General features: G+C 48.4%; 2 protein-coding genes and 1 long non-coding RNA gene across 6 annotated transcripts in view; 1 reads left to right on the forward strand and 2 right to left on the reverse strand.

Annotated features, from left to right (window-relative positions):
- LOC127590905 (uncharacterized) overlaps window positions 1–19,608 on the forward strand; it is a 271,544-nt gene that overhangs the window by 52,197 nt on the left and 199,739 nt on the right. The gene's annotated exons all lie outside the window — the stretch shown is intronic.
- Window positions 1,099–14,230, reverse strand: prrc2b (proline-rich coiled-coil 2B). Of its 3 annotated transcripts, none has more exons than XM_052050364.1 (31): window positions 14,023–14,230; window positions 12,422–12,600; window positions 11,899–12,073; window positions 11,710–11,812; window positions 11,220–11,283; window positions 11,004–11,147; window positions 10,548–10,876; window positions 10,349–10,473; window positions 10,114–10,277; window positions 9,816–9,903; window positions 9,553–9,691; window positions 8,815–9,154; window positions 8,553–8,740; window positions 8,161–8,362; window positions 7,872–8,073; window positions 5,760–7,739; window positions 5,497–5,651; window positions 5,296–5,411; window positions 5,077–5,218; window positions 4,885–4,961; window positions 4,507–4,794; window positions 4,332–4,418; window positions 4,014–4,206; window positions 3,805–3,902; window positions 3,583–3,707; window positions 3,234–3,474; window positions 2,980–3,152; window positions 2,726–2,803; window positions 2,562–2,637; window positions 1,930–2,148; window positions 1,099–1,308 (listed from the first exon to the last, which is right to left on the reverse strand). In XM_052050364.1, exons 2-30 carry the CDS (start codon window positions 12,534–12,536, stop codon window positions 1,936–1,938), a joined length of 6,420 nt encoding a protein of 2,139 aa, XP_051906324.1. In that variant the 5' UTR covers window positions 12,537–12,600; window positions 14,023–14,230; the 3' UTR covers window positions 1,099–1,308; window positions 1,930–1,935. The 3 variants fall into 3 exon arrangements, with proteins under 3 accessions (XP_051906324.1, XP_051906323.1, XP_051906325.1); XM_052050363.1 differs by lacking the exon at window positions 1,099–1,308 and adding an exon at window positions 1,486–1,731 and having other exon boundaries at window positions 1,954–2,148; XM_052050365.1 differs by lacking the exon at window positions 1,099–1,308 and adding an exon at window positions 1,486–1,731.
- LOC127590888 (inactive phospholipid phosphatase 7) lies at window positions 15,475–19,452 on the reverse strand. Its single transcript, XM_052050470.1, has 2 exons — window positions 18,602–19,452; window positions 15,475–16,680 (listed from the first exon to the last, which is right to left on the reverse strand). The coding sequence occupies exons 1-2, from the start codon at window positions 19,110–19,112 to the stop codon at window positions 16,292–16,294; spliced, it is 900 nt and encodes a 299-aa protein (XP_051906430.1). The 5' UTR covers window positions 19,113–19,452; the 3' UTR covers window positions 15,475–16,291.

Here is a 19,608-nt window from a genome sequence, read left to right on the forward strand (position 1 = left end):
TCTCACCTTTTCATGGAAACATTAAGTTATAATTGGACCATGGTTGCTGCGTTTACTGCTTGTGCCACACAGATAAGATGGCTGAACTTATCGGGTGACTGAAAAACAAAAGGAGCCTTTTGCCTATGTTCTGTCAATTTGAGTCCTCAAAGAGTCATGGGAGGCCATTTTAATTCTTCCGAGGATCATTTAAGTTGATAAATTTAAAGTGGCCTCCCCTAGAAACTGAGGCCTTAAAATGGCGTTCTGAGGAACTACAAATAGTGCTCTCGGGGGTAGGTCGGGGTGCATCAAGGGGCCTTTTTATCATTATTCAGTGTTTGGGATATTTAGTATCAAATGCCATCAGAGGGTTGTTTATGGACCCACGTGCCAGTTTGCCCACCCATGATTTAAATAAAGTGTCATATGTAACACCCAGAGACAATTGGAGTTCACAAGTTCAGCGTGGAAGCAACATGAATTTTGGGAAAGGGGGGGGAACAAAAGAAAAACATGTCACCATTTTGTACAGCAGAGACACGAGTGTAAAAGGAAACTCTCTTTTTTTTAAAGAAATAATGTCTATAAATCTACACGTGTGGCCACGGGTTCATGGCAATTTGATGTCCACATGCAATGTTTTGCTTTTTCTTGTTCCTATAATTATAAAACCCCCCATTGCAAATGTCAAGAGCTTGGAACTTAATTATCAACAAACAAAGGGGAGGAAAAAGTGCCCCAACTGTATTGGAATTGCTTTTAAAAATGTCCAAGTGACCGTCTGTTACCCGGCAGTTAAATACCGATTGGCAAAAAAACTGTGCGCACAAATGAAGCAGGCATTTACAGGTGGCGGGGGGAAATAAATAAAGAGGACCATGTGGAGATCTGCTTTTAAAAGGCTGTATCTATGTATATATTTATATATACAGTGTGTCGAGATATTTCATATATATATGTATATATAAATCTCGAAGTCTTACATTGTGGTGTGAAGTCATAAGCGTCTGGGTCAACGGGAGGAATTGTCGATGGTGCTCGTGTTGGAAGGCTCAGACATTGTGCAAGAAGCTTGTGTGTTCGTAGGCTGGGTGGTGATGATCATTCTTTTCTTCATTTTCTTTTGAATCTATTTTGTTTGAGGTCCACAATTGAAGACTATGCCTTGCCCTCTTCCACTTTCACCGCCTGGGGTTTGATGGCACCCGTGCGCGGCAGCTTGGTGTGCCCGGAGGAGTTGAGGGAGTCCTGGAGCTTGCTGGTCATCCCCCCCGTCGGTGCCTGGCCCTCAGCCACGGCTATGCGCACCTCTCGCACGGGTTTGCACTGCGCCAAGAAGAAGGCAGAGTGAGTTTTAAAGCCACTCTGTGCATCCCATATTTATTTATTTGCATGAACGTCATTGTAATTGGCTCGCAAAAACAGCAGATACTCTGTTGGTGAAACAGAATTCAACCTTCAATTCAAATTCAAGGAAAAAAATGGTGAAACATTCAAAACCAATGCAATAGTACAATATACAGCATTGTACAACTTTTTATTTACATCTTGCTTTTCGCTGTGTTTATCAGTGATGACAATGATGACAACATTTAGTTTCCCGCTATAAGCTGGTCCATCGATTATGGCCCATCTTCAAACAACTGTTGGGACGTAGGAGTCAACTAGTTGTGCGGATATTCACTATTTGTGCCGCCGTAAAAAAGTGGTGGTGGTGGGTGGGTGGGGGCTGTATACTTCAAATCCTACCTGAAAAACATTTGTAACTTCCATGAAGTTCTACAGTTCTCAAATGCACACGACAAACGTATTTGAATCAATGAACCATCAATAATATTCCGAATGGCATTTCTGAGACTGTCACAGCAAACACAATCAATGCGTACACAGCTTTAAAAAAAAATAAAAATAAAAAAAATAAAAATAAAGAAGATGAAATGAAATTACCTATCTTTACAGTGGGTGGCTCACCTTCATGCCATCCTCGGGCCCCTTGATGGGGGGCTCGGAGGCCGAGGGAGGGGTGGAGTGGGAGAGATCTCGGCCAGGATTGGGGTAAGGGGGGGAGCGGATGATGACCGGTTTGTTGACCTGCATGACTGGTCTCTGGATGGGGCTGGGGAAGGGGCCGCTGGTGGGGGGACGCATGTGCATCACCAAGCCGCCCTGAGCAGGTGAGACGGGAGGGTGGTTGGCGATGCAATCGGGCAATGAAAAGGGCCGGAAGAAGCAAGAGTTAATCATCCATCTTGATGTCAAAACAGTAACAAGCATATCAAGTGGAACCGTGAGTTACGAACGACCCTTTTACCAACTTCTCAAATGAGGCACACATTTTTTTGGGTGCTATTTTGCCGTTGTTGGCGCCGCGTATGATTCATTGCGACAGTTGTGCTGGGTTCTTTACTTTTATAGAATGTGTGTACATCACAGAATTTGGGTGCCATGGGACAGGTTACCTTGATTTATGAATGTTTTGAGTTACAAATAGGGAAAGAATTAAGTTCATGACTCGAGGTACCGCCGAATTATTCATTCTTGTTCAATTCCACGAAAGAATTATGAATTAAAAGTTGTACCTGTTGTGGATAATGATGGGTGGGCAATGGTCCAACTGGGCCAGAAGGTTTTCCACTCGGGCTAGCGGAACCAGGCCTGTTGAGGAGCAAGAGGGAACAAAGTTGGACCACAAACGTTCTCTCAACCATCACCATCATGACTGACGCAGTTCACCTGCACTCACCTGTAGGAGCCTCCAGGCATGCCTGGTGAATGATTTGGCTTCTCTGAAAATTGGAAACCTTTCATTTCCATCTGTGAGCTCTAAAATTTGACCAAATGATAAGGACAAAACATCACTCGAGGAAATGGAGAGACTGCATGTTGCGCTGTATTCTGTGGAGTTTTGGTGCGTGTTCAATTTTGGACGTTTTCATAATCTAGTGTGTGTGTGTGAGAGAGAGAGAGAGAGAGAGAGAGAGAGAGAGACACACACACACCTCTCTGCTACCCGGCATGACAGGCGGTTGCGAGCCAGGTGGCATCATTCGGCGTGGCCCTCCCACCGAGAGATGATTCTGGCCTTGCTGTAGCTGGATGGACTGAGGGAGGATGAGGTGTTGCTGGGCGGAGCCGTAGCGCACCTGGGATCCAGGCAAGGGCATCGTCACCTGGTGAAAAGAAGAGGAAACCTTGAAATGAATGCCGAATGAATTGTGAAGCATTTCTGTCATTAATCCCCAAAATCGGACCTGGATGAGTTGAGAGTCCATCAGCTGTGACGATCCCATGCTGGGGCCCTGGTTCAGCTGACTGTCATAGACGAGCTGCTGGCTGCCGGTCATGGGCTGATAGTGCGAGCCCGACGAGGACTTGACGATGTCTGATGGCTGCATGCCGGGGAACGGCGAGTAGGGCCCCTTTAGCGGCGCTCCACCCGACAGCACCATGGGGCTGGGCTGCGACAGGTTGGGGTGCATGTACACCTGCGACCTACACAAAGCAAGGCGGCATCATGCGCCAGATGATACGCACATGCGCGAGCGCACACAACTTAGGTAGCCAGAGAGACACGAAACTAGACAAGGCTCCGCTCGATACCTGAAGGGGGGAATAGAGTTGAACATCTCCTGGGACTGAGAGACAGGCAGGCCTCCTCTAAGACCCAACTGAGCCTGAGCCTGAAGAGACGTGTGCAACGAGATGGGAATCTGCTGGGCTGCCGCCTGAATGTATGCACACGTCCAACATTAAGAGCGTTTCGGAGACAACACGCACGCAACACACGCAGACACAAGTCCGTGATAATGTGCGTGTGCATACTTGTTGGTAGGTTTGCTGCTGAGTCATCGTGGGTGGGACCAAGCGAGGTTGACTGGGGAAGACGTGACCATCCAAATACAACGGTGGAATATGACTACCTAAAAGAAAGTTAAATGAGGTTAGATGAATATGATGTCACAAGTTGAGCGATATTTTACCTTTACCTGAAAAAAAAAAAAAAAACCATCCGAGTCGAGCTTTAGCTGTACCTTGCAAGGACATGGATGGTGCTACGGACGCCACGGGCATCGGAGGCATGGAGACGCCTCCAAAAGAGCTGTAACTGACGCCGCTGGACGAACCCACACTGCATGGTGGTGGCACTCCCGAGCCCCCTCCACTGGGAGAGCCCTGCTCAGGAAGGGACTGCGAATTCTCCCACGCCTTACGCGCCGACTCCATCTGAAAACGCAAAAGCGTTGCGAATTCTGATTAAAAATGAGGCTGAGGATGGCTGTGCCAGGGCATGTATTGACCGATTGTAGCTTGACCTGTCATGAGTACGAATAGAATATTAGTCGTCATACCTTGAGGGTGAGGTCGGTACTTGGAAAGGAAAGCGGGTTGAGGTTTATGCCGGGTTGCAGGTGGTTGGATCGGAGCATGGGGATTGTCTGAAAGAAGAGGATGTGCGCCAATCAGCTTAGGCGCTCACTCCAGAGGCATTTTAGTAGGAACGGTGCGTTCAAGTTCACCACTCACATTGGCGGCGAGGGGATCTTGAAGCTTGTTGACGGGGTTCGACACGGGCACCGGGCTGGAACCCGGCGGCAGGCTAAAGTCAGAGTCCTTGGCGCTGACGCCAAACTCGATGGGGGGCACGGGGAGGACGGCGTCCACATGGAGGTCCACGCCGTTGACCGGGTTGATGGGGCCGCCTTCCAGGCGATCCACTGCCTCGGGGCCCTTGCGGTGCTTTAGGGAGCGCTCGTTCCCGATGGGCCCCGGTTTGTGCTGCTCTTTGCTCTGCTCTGGGCCTGCGTCAGAGTCCTTGGGGGTGGGGTGGGGGGGGGGGGGGGGGGGATGAGGCTTAGCATTTCTCTCAGAAATTTGTTTCTATACGAAGCCATCGTGCGGTACCTCAGAGTTGGGCTCGCTGCCAGTGTAAGACACCTGCTTTGTCCAGGAGTCTCCCCCCGAGGACTGTACTGAAAGAGCTTGGAAATAAACAAAATGAGATGACATCAAGGTAATCATTTCATGTGCGGCTGTGACTAACAAATCTTTTTGTTTGTGTAATTTCAAGCATTATTCCAGATCGAACTAACTTACCAGAGCTGTTGGTCTCCCAGATTTCTGTACCCAAATTACTGGAGGAAAGAGTCTCTTCTGGTTGTTCGATGCTCATGGCTCCCTGCTTCTTGGCGAATCGCGGCGGTATCTTGGATGCGACCGACCTGTTCTTCACTGGCACCTAATGCAGGAATTTAGCAAGAAAGTTCTCAAAACCCTTTTTGTAATCCTTTTCACGAAACAATGGTTTGAACTTACGGTAACTCCTTGATCCTTCCTCCGCCTATCGTCAGCTTGCGGACGTCTTTGTTTTTTGGACAACGCGTCATGGTAAGTGTCTGGATTAGAAACCGGTCCGCCGGCATCTTCCTCAACTAAAACACAGGAACAAGTTAACTCTCAATGGATTTCAAGAGGGGCGGCATTGTCATGTCCTCCATTTTAGGGTTGATCACTCACTTGGGTAGGCACTGAGCTCATACTGGGAAAGTGGCTCCACGATATCGGGTTTAATGGGACCTGACTTGTCAAAGTTCTTTCCTGAGGACTCATTCAGCTCCCGCCCATCTGACTGATCAGTGCCATAGGCAGGGCCCGACTCATCTGGGTTCCTACTAGGAAAAAAAAAAAATAATAATAATAATAAATGACGACACACCACAATCTCTGTTAACGTCTGTGAAGAAAACATTTTCGGGTGCTTCAAGCTTCCGGTTCCTCACCTCTTACAAGAGGTCCCTCCATTCTGCCAGGCGTCATTCCTGTTTGAGGGAGCAGACTGCGGGTTATCGGGTGCACGAGCCATCTTACTGGTCTCCAGCGCCGAGGGCTCTCCTTTCCTGTTCTGCCGTTCAATCAGCGGCCTCTGGCTGGAGAAGCTTCGTTTGGAAAGCTCCCTCTTCTCAATGGCGCCCGCTTCACCGTGGCACGCGTCCGAGAGAACGTCGGCGTGTGCCTGCGTAGGCGTGCCGCCGCCGGCAGCCACGCGCTTCCCCCTCCAATCGCTGAAGTCACTGTTGTCCGATCCCGTGTCCCATTCCTCTGTCGGAGCGTGCTGGCCGCCGCGTCCTCCAGCGTAGGGGCCGTTGGGCCACTTGTCTTCCCCGCTGCCTTTGGGGCGACCGGGCCACGGGCTTGTTAAGTCTCCATTGATGTATTCGTCACTGGTCCACTGGTTGGAACCGGGCTCACGCTCTTGCTGCAGGCGACGGAAGCGCGGGGGCTTGTCTTGACGCGGGGGCCGTCGCCTCCTCAGCACCGGCCTGTCAGGGTTATCGGGGTCAAAGTAGTATTCCCCCTCACGGTCCTCCGAGCCGTTTTCTAGGAAAGAGGCGGGAAATTTTGTGGGGTACTTTAGAGACTCGCGCTCAGCAGGGAGTTTACGGGAGAAAGCGGCGTCGGCGCCAGGACCGTAACCGTTTTCTTGCATGGAACCACCGCCGCTACCAAATTGAGGACCACGCCCCCTCCACGTGGACGTCTCCCTGGAGCCGCCGTAACCTCTGGTATAGTTTCCAGTATTCAGCCTGGGAGGCAGCATGCGACCTCCAAAGCCTCGGCTCGCCTTGGTTTTTTCTTTGCCGTCGGCAGCGACCTGGTCTTCGGCATACACCTTGTTGGATCGCCAAGACTCGCGATCGGCTTTGCGACTTTCTCCAGAGTCGGCGTAGACTTCCCCATTTTCGGAGCCTTTCTGCCGCCGTCTCTTGGGCAGCTCCTCATACTCGGAGGTTTCACTTAGCGTCTCGCTCACGTTGCGTCTTCGCGGCTTGCCTCTCTGGAACTCTTCCAGCTTCAGCTCTCTGGGTTGGGCTCGACCTCTCCCTGCACGCAGGGCGTGAGCGACACCGTTGTTGTAGCCGCTTCTGACGTTGTCTCCGCCTCTGACGCTGCGGCCTCCGCCCCGAGAATTGAAATCCCTAAAACCTCGACTGCGGCCTCTTCCGGATCCCCTGACTGCACCGAAGGCCTGTTCTTCATCGATGAAGATCCAGTTGTTACGACGTGGTGCCTGAGGCTCCGCGTTTTCCAAAACATCTCGCGGCGGCTGGAATTCGTTGGTGTCCCAGACGCTCTTCCTCGGGGAATCATCACTATGATGAATTAGCGGAGGTCGCTCCTCTTTAGCAGGACCCGGAGACTGACGCTGCCTTTCTTCAGGCTGTTTCTCCACCACGGGTGACCCAGAGGACCGATTGCTGACTGACTGGCTGTCCTTCTTTAAGTCATAGACATTGGTCAGGACCTCCTTCTCCAGACGGTAGGGGACAGCCTTTTCTTCTGGCTCAGGTTTGGGCTTCTCATTCTCCTTGTCTTCAACTTTCAGAGCCTTGAGAACTGGTTTCTTAATTGGACCAGTTCTGCGTATCAAAGTACGGCCAGTGGTCTCTAACGGCTGGCTGGTACCGATACTGGAATCGGACCCTCCGTCTCGTTTCCAGTTGTCTTTAGAACCGTCAAAGCTCTCATCGTGAGAATCGCCATCCTTCAGATGGCGGTCTTTGGAGTCTTGTTTTGGGTATTTGTTCTCCGCATGATACTGGGTGTGAATCTGAGCGCTGGTCAGCAGCCCCTGGTCGTGGTGGTCTCGGTCCGAGGCTCGACTCTGGAAACTGTGATGTTGCAGGTCATCCTGTGGGTGTGTCAGGCCCTCGCTGGACCTGTCTTCATAAGTGTCCTGCTGTGAGGAGGCCCTGTCACTTCTGCCGAAAAAAAAGATACGACAGAACGTCTTTTGAGAGATTTTGGAAACAGCTTCTAGTATTGTGGCAATAATTATTGTTACTCCAGCTACAGAACAGAAAAATGCACTGAAATAGCAAATAGGAACTGACCGGTCATCAAGCAGACTGCTGTCCTGGTTTTCATGCTGCCTTTGGTAAGGTGGAGTGAAGCTGCGCATGGGGTAGCCATCTTGGCTCCAAACGGGATACGGCTCAGTGGAAGGGGTCCTTCGCTCTTGGTGCAGGTTGGGGTGACCCTCGTCAGAACTGGGACTGGTCAGGCGATCTTGTTGTATCAGCGGTTTCATCATTCCTGTGGGGGACGGGGCGGGATCTTCTTTGAGAACCAGAGAGATAAAACCACGACATGGGATTGGATTGAGCAGTCAGTAGTACTCACCGGAGGAATGGATCGTACTGGGGTAGTAGTCGACGGGAGATCTTCCTTGGCCTACGCGGGGGTCCATGAAGGGTGGCATCATCATCCAGCGGGGATCAAAGCCAAGGACATGCGGGGGATAGTAGCCCCGTTGTGTGTGGCTCGAGCCAGATGAACCTTGATGGCTCGACTGCTGCCAGTGCTGTATTTTGTAGACCTGCTCCTGCAGAACGGACATGACAAATGAAGCCGACGTGTTTGCCAGGAAACTACTCGTGCCAAAAACAAAATGTTCCTGGAAAATCTAATAACAGCGTCACAGATGAATCCAAGTGGGGAGTCCTATCTGATGTTGTAAACAAATTTCCAAAGCTGTATTTAATCCGAGTTACGGGCATCACGCTTGAATTCACCTGCTGCTGCTGCTGCTGCAGGGGCGGTTTCTGAAAGCGGGGCGGAACAGGCTTTGCGGCATGGCGTCCGCTGTAATCTCCAGAAGGAGAAGAGGGCTCCTGGACGTCATCCTCGCAGCTGCGATAAGCAGGGAATATGAGCTCCTCGCGGAAGCTCGGGCTGGGGGAGTTGTCAGAGGAGCACTCATCTGCAGAACAAGCATCCCATAATTAAAATATTTTCGATTTACTATCCAAAGGTGACCTCTCTTTCATTTGCTACCTTTTGCATTGTACACGCAGCTGTCATGGTGGGCTTTATTAGCATCCCTGTTGGGAGACAAGGGCATTTCTTTGCCCTCCCCATCTTTGTGGCCGTCCTCCGTCCTCGTGGCTTGCCTTTCAGTCTTGCCAAATTTCTCATCCAGCTTTTTGAGTTTCTCCGCACAGGCCGCCAAGCGCTCCTCGCGGGCGCGCCGCTCTTCCTCCTCGCGACGCCTGCGGGCCCTCTCCACAGCCTCCGACAGCTCAGGTGACACAAACTTTGCCCTCGCCGGGAGCTGTGATTGCCGCTGGTGGTCTTCTGGGTCAAGCGCCGGCTCGCCGTGGTTCTTCTGTTGGGACTGAAGGCAGAATAGAGTTATTTATGAGCAAAGCCTTCCGGCCATCCCCCAGTTATATAATTAGATGAGTGACACGGCATTGTCATCATATAAAACACAACATTGACAAGGTGTACGGTAACCTTACATTCCACCTCACTCCAAAAGTTAAAAAAATATAGATATAAAATAATAATAATAATAATAAAAATCTTGGTAGCCCGCCTTTCTTCATGCAGTGTAAAAAGGGACTCCTGGTTGCAACAATGGTGTCGTTTGCATAATCTCTTCAAAAACGGAATAGTCCACAAGAGACATATGAGTAAAGGGCTATAAAGGGCTAAAAGAGCCAAGATCACGAGTTCCTCTCAACCAAGAAATCCCAAGAGAGACAGAGAGTCACATGATATGTAGTTAACCTGGGGGTCCACAGAGAGAGATCTGCTGTTCGTCTTCCTCTGAGCCTCCTGGTGTTGGTAAGAATAATTCTCTTCAGGGCCATCACTCGAGCTGAGTGACGACGGGCAGTCGCGTCGATTCTCCCTGTCCCACTCAGCCCTGGAAAATTTGAAGGACATTGTGTCAGTAAGAACAAAGCGTAAGAATGGCAAAATACAGGCCGAGTCACTCTGAGCTGCAAAATGAAACAAGTTATCTGACTGGGACAATTACAGCTACTGACCACATCTTGTTTTTATCACTGGCTGAATGTTCATCTTCATCATCGCTGAACTTGAGCTTCTCACTGTAATCAACTTCTTCATGGAGACCTGCAATAATGACAAGCACCACAGGCAGAATAGAATACTGATCGAATGCATGGCAGCAGACTCCCTTAAGCCTCTTCTAGCTGATATCAACCTTTGTTTTCCTCAGATACATATTTATATACATGTAAGATGAAAGTAAGTAGCTCAACAAAGATAGATTGCCAAAGGACACCAACACGAGGGCATAAGAGAGATTAACGTTGTATGTACCAGCCCATCCATCTTCACAGTCATTGTCGAGGTCATCCAGATCCTTCAGGTCTTCGGGGTTAATGATGGCGGGTCTTTGTGGTCGGTCGCCGGGTCGACGGATCGGCTGGGAGGAGAGTCGCTGCGGCCCGCGGACAAATCGGTTCTCTCTTCGAATGTCACCGCTAGTGGGTAAGGACACGTTTAGCCTCGGGGCGACAGACGTGGGGAGCCGGCACGCAGCTGATGTACTTACTTGAGAAGTTCAGGTTTAGCGTAAGTCTGTCGAAAAGTGGATTTGCTGTCGAATCGGGCTGCTGCCGCTACAGTAGCAGAGACGTGGTCTGCCCCTGAATTCTCACGCGTCTCTTTGGAGCACATCTGTCAACAGCGGTATGATACACGCTCAAAGCACAAACCGTCACCTCTTGATCGTCAATGTTGCGGGCACTTACAAAAGCGGGCAACATGTCATGGTAGACGGCATTGGAAGTGTGGTGGAGCTGATGCTGCAGGGCTGACGGCACCGCTGTTCTGCGCAGAGGCTGAGCGGGACGCAGGGAGGGTTCCTTGGGGTCCGCGCTCGGCGGCTGTGCCGCCGCCGCCGCTGCCACGCCGACGCTAGATGAGGCGGCGCTGGTGGCGGACGAGGGGTGGGACGCGGCAGGAGGGGTTCCCGTCTCCCCCGGGGCGGTATTTTTGCCCTCAGGTTCCACTGGCGAGCCGAGGGTCAGGGATGAGGGCTGGAGGTTCCTGCCGCCTCCCTCCCTCCAGCTGGTCACATCTTGACACGGACAGAGTGCAGTTCAATAACAGCAATTGACAAACTACGTGCGTAGTTGCTCGGCTTGGGGAGTAATGTAACGCATGCACCGGCGTGACTTGTTTAGATACAAATTCGCGAAACATACTCTGTGGGCGGAGGCTTGGTCCGGGCCCATACGACGGATCGTAGCCGCTTCTTTCCTTGCCAGCCTTGTCCTGTTCTCCAGCGGCCTTCAGTGTGGGAAATTCCTCGTGAGAGAAGGGCTGAAGTCGGTTTAAGGCCCTTGAACCTGTTGGGGTGTCACACAGAGAAGGCTCAGTATACCAGAGTACATTTCCAGCCCAGGTGAGAGCTGACTCACCATCTTGCTCTACTGCCTTTCCATTTAGCTGGGCCCATTGCTTTGGTCCACCTGTGTTTGTGTTCTGTGGAACGGAAAAAAACCAAAAACCCCCCAGCAGGGATATTTGAGACCGACCGCTGACAACCATTTTTCCACGGCGCAGTACTGATTTTAGAGTGCGTCCTTGGTCAACAATAGAGTTTGGATCCTACGACAGCGACGTAGCCCTAATTTGTCCAAATCACATAGACGCGCTTATGGATACTAGCCGAGTTAAAACACACGTCCAGTAAATGTGTATAAAAAACAATTCAAGATGCGCATTATACAATTTGAATATTAACATTGCAGTCCAATATGGGGACTGCACGACATGATTCAATTAAAATGCATCAGACACAATTGAAATAAAAAAATGCACCCAAACAAAGAGTTCTTCAAGATTAAAGGCAAACGTATTGAACTTTACAGTTAACAATCTCCGTGCCAGGTCAACAAATGTACGCACCTCCGGATTGGCTACTGGGGGAGGCTTCTGAAGATTGGAGACAGATTTCTGTGAAGCCGGCTGCAGCTGCGACTCCGGCAGCTGAGGTATTGATGCAACAGAACTGCAAAAACAAGAAAAAGAACAAACCCCGTGATAAGACGGCGTGATAAGACACCGGGAGGGACTTTACCAACGATCCCCTCTTACCTCTTTTGATCGGGTTGTTCCGGCTTGTTTGCCCATCCTGTGCCGTCTTTCGGGACAATAATCACGTTGGGATCGTTTCCTTTGTTTTCAGACTTCAGGCTCGGTAGGTGAGCGGGCGGGGGCATGCGCCGGGCTGCGGCCACTTTGCCAAGACTTTGCAAGCCATGTCGCGGAACTGATAGCGAGAGACATGCAGTTAAGGTGCAAGAGGAGGACATGTAGCTCAAGGCCGTGTTCACCCTTCAAAATGACGTTAGTGTCATAACTCATTTGCATATGTGCCACAGAAAACGGCATTGTTTTGTGTCTTTGGTCGCAATGCGTAAATTAAAAAAAAAAAAAAAAAAAAGCTGACCAATTGGGTGACTGATTTGTCCAAGTCGACCAAGCTTTTGCTCAAGAGTTTTTTTTCTTTAAAAAGAGTAACTCAATTACTTTTGAGTTTTCATCAATACAGGTGATACAAACAATTGTGAACACAGCCTAAAATGTTCGGTAGCAATATCAAAATAAAACAAAGTACCTGAGTTTTTCTGAGTTTCTATTGATTTTCCCTTGTACTTGTCAAACAGGCTGAGTGAGGAGTACTTGCTTTTCCCATCCTTGGACTTGGTTATTTGCCCCAAACGATCGGACATTGCGATGTAATGTCATCGAGTATGGAAATTTGTCTTTGCGCCTCTTCCCAGTGCTTTTCTTATTCTACATGGAAGAACAAGAGTGGAAATATAATATGAAAAAAAAATAACAAACTCCAGGAACATTTCAGCCATAATGGCAATGAAAATCAAGATAAAACTTCACATTTCACTGGATTTAGGAACCAGATACAAATTTGGAAACGTATTTCTTGCAATATGTTGACCATAATTCATTTAACTAATATCAACACTTAAGGTGGAAATAAAGGACCAACCACCTCTCGTTTGCTCGTATTATCCCCATGTCAAATACAGTGGCAATCAGAGGTTGACATACAAAAATCACAAATATCTGACTTTTCCCCAAAAAACGATTAGGCTTTGCATGGCTGACTTAAATGAGCAAGAATTGAGCAGCCTATGTGCAAAAAAAAAAAAGTGCAATTAATTCACAAGCAAAAATACTGCTTTTCTAGCTCAACAGTCCGAAGCAGAACAAGACAATTTGCAATCTCAGAAAACGTCGTCCACTTTTAGTCAAATAAACACTTTTACCTCGAGTCCATTTAAACATCTTTGCAGCGACAGATTGGGGAGCATTATGACGTCACATATCGACGCTAACTCGATGACAGCTAGCTCCTGTCATGTGCTTGACGTTAAACCTTCATTTTCAACCTCGGATCGGCCGGGCTGTCTGGCAAAACGACATGTTAGCCTGCCGAAACGGCGGAGGCTGTATTTCAAAAGTAGCTAAATGAGCAGGCCGCAGAACAAACATGTTTGTCAAACTGCCGGGCTAGCGCAATAGAAACCGAGCGTGACAAGTTGGCGCACAAGAAATACAGATCTTTTTTTTTCCTGGACAACTGCGCGACGATCTCTTAGTCAAAGCATAAGAAAAATGATTACTTACGTTTTTATGTGTGTTTGTGTGTGACAAAACTGGCACCGAGTGAACGTCCGGCTATGACGCGAACTGCCGATGCTAACTTGGCGGCTAATAGAAAATGGCTATGTAAACATCCAAGCACTTGTAAGGTACTTGGGTTGTCAAAATAAAAACACGGGTTGCGATAAAACGGTGCATATAATCCAACAAGCTGTGGTTATTTAAGGGGAATGCTGGGAGGAAATTATTCATGGGGAAAACAACGATCACTTTGGGTTTAGAGTGTTTCAAATACGAGCCTTAAACACAGGCCGGGGACATTCAGTACTGTATTCGGTTGACCACAAAAAGACGACGATATTCCCGAGAAACTGCGCGTTTGGAAGCCCGGAACGAGTCACTCCCAAGCGGGGGCCATTTCCCGAGGGCGGGGGCGAAAGGCACCGAGGCCAACCTTAAGGACAAGACGATTAAAAATGGCTGCTGCCCAAAAAGAACAAAGCGACAATAAAACTGAAGCGGAGGGAAAGACGGGCTGGCGAAACGTCACTCGGACGGCGACGCCGCCGACAACGACGACTCATAACTTACCGTTTCGACGTCTGTGTGTGCCTTGTGTCCAGCGGCGGGAGTCTAATGTCCGCGAAATGTCGTCTACTGGAAGGATGGACGGGGATTGTGAAGCGGAAACCCAATGTTTCCTAGGATTCACTAGTATGGTAGGTTCGTTGCTGGGATCGCACCCGGCCTGCGAATGAAGGTTGGGGCCAGTAGAGAGGAAGGGAGGCTGCACAGCCGACGCTCTGTGCGTCTGACGTCACGGACGACGTCAAACTCCACTCATTACGAGATCACGAAAAACATTTAATCAGGGACATTTAAAGTCAGAACCATAACTACAGTATATGCACATGATAACGAGAATAGAAATTATCATTATAATGTGATATTATGTGTAAATTGCCCGAGTACTATTTTTCGCGCTGATTCCAAATCTGCCCTCGTTTTTTTTTCTGTAGCACACCGGGCTTTATTAACAATGACAATAACACTAAAATGTAATAAAGTCATATATTTACTATTTTTAGGAATTAAGGGTTAGGTTCAGCAACAGGTAGAACGTCAGCTATAAATTAGTGCGCATGGGTAAAATACAGTACGTGTTGTGCATGCGTTTACAGGTCAAACTTAAAAACAAAAAACAAAAAAATCTCCCAAACCAGAAAAAATAAGATATCGTCAGTATCACAAACGAGTGGAGGATTGTGCGTGTAAAAAACATTTATGTGAACAGAAATAGCATCACAGGCAGCTTCTGAAATGAGGTCGTAAAGGACGTGCGTGTCCATGTTATCTCCGCTAGGGGAAAACATTGCTCCATCTGTTCTGCGCTTGTGGCCAACAGAAGCACACGTGCTTATTTAAATCAGTTTTAAGTACTGTGCTGTACTGAAAATCATTTTCTTATCTTTATCTTTTAGGAAGTCTTCCTTTGATAAAGCACTCCATTTTTGAAAATATGTCATGCAAAAGTGACCCCTCGCTACTACAACTTTGTTGTGGTAAAAGTTAGGATTTTATTATTATTATTTTTGTTTATTATTATTTTTTTACTCCATAATTGAAAGAGTTCTTATTCAATATTCCCTCTTCATAAATCTGGGACTTTATTTTCACTACAAAAAAAATCAATGTGTTGTGAATGTACACAACTATACACTTTTTAGTGACAGTAATATTCCAAAGCAATGATAATGTGTTGCGAGTTTTTCACATGCTTGAGACACAACTGTAGATGAGTGTAGCGTCTGTGAGGACCAAAAACACACAAAGATAATTTGAGATACAACCTCTACACGAGACCTTGATATAGGGGAGGGAAAAAAAATACCCCAACAGCACCAGACTATGATGTGAAGAGATGTGTGGTGAGTTTTCAGTTCTGTTGTTACCTCATCGTCATTTCCTGGCAGGGTGTCTCAATGTTGCCACACAGGAAACATCCTTGCAAGTTGCAGCATCAGAAACCACAACGAAGAAACGTTTCACCAACTTCCATCTTTGTTTATTAACGAGATGGGTCTGAGAAAAACAGTAAAAACATATCATACCTGGAACAGAACACTTTTCGGCGATGTTTTGGGTTGTTTTGCTACTTTGTACGTGCAGTTGTGAAAACAGCAGGTTGGGCTCTATCAGATACAAAAAAAAATTCCAACGAATATTTTATGCGAACATGCACTCTGGCACACCTGTTGTGGAGCTTTTTTTTTTTTTTTTTTTTTACAGCTCAGCCCTTTAGGCCAATTGTATTGCCAAATAACACTGAAAGGAAGGAACATTAATAAAATTAAAGAAAAAATATGAATGACAGGAGATTGTAAGATATTGTGTGTTTTATAAATAATACAGAGTATTGGAGGCAGACTGAATGAAAGTAAATCTAAACCTAAAAAATAACGCGACATTTTAAAGTCCTAATTTTATGGCAATAAATTGGCAACTTTTCTTACAAAAGGTCCTCACATAATCCAGAGGAAAAGAATCACTTCATAAGTACTACTAAATATATCACTATATGACATATGAAATTGTTATTATAGTATTATGGAAACCTGATGTGCTCTAGAAAAGAAACAGATATTGAATCAGCACCAAAAAAAAAGAAAAGTTTAATTGTAGCTCGGATCAAAAAATGTGTTGAACAGGTTGAAAAATACTGCTTAAGAGGGTTAAGAAAAAAAAAAATCCAGTGTGAAATGACAGCAACAGTACACGTCAGTTTAAGGCCTTTCATGCAAACCCGCATTGAGAATGTGACAATTGCAACCGGTGAAGTCCTATAAGCGCAGCAGCGCAGTCAAGAGAAGGGGCTCCAGCTGAGGGTCCCGATGGAGATGAGAGTCTGACAAGCGTTGGAGGAAAGCCACACCGTCTCCATCAGGCCGAAGTGGAAGAGGCCCAGGGCGAAGCCGCACAGCACGTCCGTCAGATGGTGCCTGCCGAGCAGCACGCGCGACACCCCCACTAGGACGGCCCACAGCACCAGCAGGATGCGCAGGGGTACGGCCAGAACCAAATGCGACAGCAGGAACTTGGACACCATGGCGGCGCGGCTGGCGTGCGCCGCCGGGAAGGCGTACGCGTCCATGGCCACGCGGTCCAGGAAGCCCGGCGACATCTCCCATGGTCCTTTGCGCTTCACCAGGCGCTGCACGCCGGCCACCGTCAGCACGTCCACGATCAGCGCTACCGTGAAACAAAACAAAGACGTAGCTACTGAACTATATATACTGTATTTAATGCCCTTTTTCGTGCCCTGACAAAAAATGGGCAAAACCATGGAGTGGACTTGACATGACAAGTGAGACAAAGGGAGGCGAAGCAGCACATGTAGCCGAGCAACATTAGCTCTGAGTGCACATAGCAGATGTTTCTTTTTTTAGCCGCACCAAAATATCGCAGTCAGTAAGCCTCGTGGCCTTGTTGAAAGTAGCCCGTCAGCTGTCTGACAGGTTAGCGTCTACTCCACGACACGCATACAGAGCGTGTATTCGCTCCGCGAGGCGCTCACTGGACACATCATTAGGTACACCTGACCTGACTATCTCATCTTACTTGTTAGCCATACACGTTTTTATTTTGTTTACGTTATCAAAAGGTGAAAAAAATATGAAGACCCTTTCACACCGCTTCTAAAAGTGGGAAAAGGACACCTTTGACAAGTAGCGGAAAAGGGGCCGTAAATACTTTCCCGCTGCTTGTCCCATTAATTTATGAGGATTATTCCCCCCCCCCCCCCCCCCCCGAGTATTGAATTAGGGAATGAATGGATGCATGGCAGCGAAAAAGCTGCAAAAAAACAAAACAAAACAGTAATTTCCTTGGTGGAAGTAATAGCTCACACCAATATGCTCGTTTATCTACTTACATTTTACTGTACGTGCCACTTGTGTACGCCTCACTTCCTTTTTTTTTTGAGGTGGAAGAGCAAGGAGGTGGTGGTGAGATAGCATTTTAAAGTGGCCATGTCAGCACAAAGTCCCACTCCACACACTGGCTGTGGAGTCAGACTCCCCCTCCACTATTTTATCTTGCTGAGCATGACATGCACACACTCAAGGCAGACGATGAGGCGCTCTGAAGCAAACCCGCCAGCGCAAAGTCATCGTCCGCACACCGGCTGTTGAGTCGGAAACCAGCTCATTGCTATTACACCTCAAAAAAATATATATACATTTGCATGTAAGAAACACATCTCACAGGCCCAGACCAGACTTGTAATACAATAGATGACTTATAACACTTGTATGACTGTTAGGAATGTTTAAATTCCCTTCTCCGGTTAAAGATTTTCCAATGGTGACAGTTTGGCCCTGGAAGAGATGAATTCCATTTCCATTACAGTGTTCCCTATGGGTGGGGGGGGAAAAAAGGTGTTTGCTCGTGTTAATCTGCCTGCCAGCCGCTTTGGTGCCAGGCTGCTTGTGTTCAGTGGATTTGGGGCCCCTTAGACAAGCTTCCTACTGTGCACTTTTTGCAAAACGAACTGCAGCCAGGAGAACCGACACACGTCTTAAGTTCTCTTCATGGCAGCTGAACCGCTAGTTTTGTTAAGTTTGAAACAAAAGCAGTGGAGGTGATAAGGATGGGAACGAACACATCAAGGTCTTCTCTCACAGTCGTATCGTGGTATTGTTGTTGTTGAGGTGGATGATAGGGAGTGTGTTGTCTTATGAGGAACACAATCATCTTCAGATATTTGTTTTACTTTGATATTGGGAAAGAAAAGTAACAATACAAGTGAAGGCCCAGAGTGGCCTCCAATCAGAGCGCCGTGTTGCTCCATTCAGCGGATTTATCAAGCTTTCCACTCACTAATCTGGTTTTGCCTCACCACTACAAAAGAGTATTATGGCCACATTGAGAGAATAAATAAATGATTACATGAGGAGAGTGAGGAGAAAGTTTTACATGGTGAAAAAAAACAAAAGGAAACTTATCACACTTGCATGTCAAGCAATCACTTGTATACTACAGATTGCTGTTTAGAGGCAACCTTTAATTCCAGTAAATTCCCATGGAGCGTTTCCAACTTTTCGGCGAATAATGCGATCTTACACTGACTGGCCAATGAGAAATGAGCGCGGCTGCCGCTGTCGTCACTCACCCAGCAGCAGGTTGACGAGCACCTCCTGACCGGCCAGGGTGTTGCTGCGCGTGAGGCACACGACGGTGCCGATGATCCAGGTAAGGCCGTGTCCGGTGAGCGCCAGCAGGTTGAACATGGACCGGCAGCCGCCCCACGACGACCACGTGTAGGCGCAGACGCTCATTCGCTTGGAGAGGCTGATGTCGATGGCGAGCAGCGAGCTCTTGGCGATGCCCTTGAACGACGGGTTGAGCTGCATGCAGTCCTCCTCCGGGAGCCGCTGCTGGCCCGGCTCGCCCCGCTTGCCGCCGTCCGCCTTGGGCGCGCCGTCGCTGGTTTCCTCGCTCGCCTGGCTACGGACGGAAACGGAGCGCCTTGGTCCCCCTCCTCCTGCGCCCCCTCCTGCTCCGCCGCCGCGGCTCTCCGGGGGGCCCCCGCCTCTCAGCGGCTGATTGAGCGACATGAACTCGGGTCTGTTCAGGACGCTGTTACGTTCCCGAGCTCGGGGTCTCACGCTTGTTCCGGGCATGTTTTTGTTTGGACCTCTTCTCCGACCGACATGCAACGGCGATAATGGCTAAAAATAACCCCTAGCCCACTTCCTCCACTGCCCTTAACGGATATATTTAGAGTGGGCGGAATGTGCGGTGGTCATGCTCCTCCGTCGTGGATGTAATCCGGCTTGAGGGCGACACTTGACACCAGCACACGAACCGCACTGTCCATCGCGACACTATTTACTTCCGGGTATGCGTCACAAGAACGCGCAAGAAAACAACAACAATCGCCATCCAAACAGAAAGAAAGGACAATAAAAGCGTGCGGCGAGGCACCTCCCTTACTCCCTTACGCAATTGACGTAGCGGTTTGGCGCACAAAGCTGATTCAGGTCAGATGCGCACTGGGAAGGACTACAGGAGCGGAAGGAGTTCTCCAAGGTGTTTATCGTGGAACGTGGAAGATTTATTTCAACGAAAGAAAGTGGTGATACTTGAGGGGGAAACCCCGAGGGAAAAAAAATCTGC

This window comes from Hippocampus zosterae, chromosome 18 (genome assembly GCF_025434085.1).
Source record: "Hippocampus zosterae strain Florida chromosome 18, ASM2543408v3, whole genome shotgun sequence".
In the NCBI taxonomy this organism is placed as follows: Eukaryota; Metazoa; Chordata; class Actinopteri; order Syngnathiformes; family Syngnathidae; genus Hippocampus; species Hippocampus zosterae.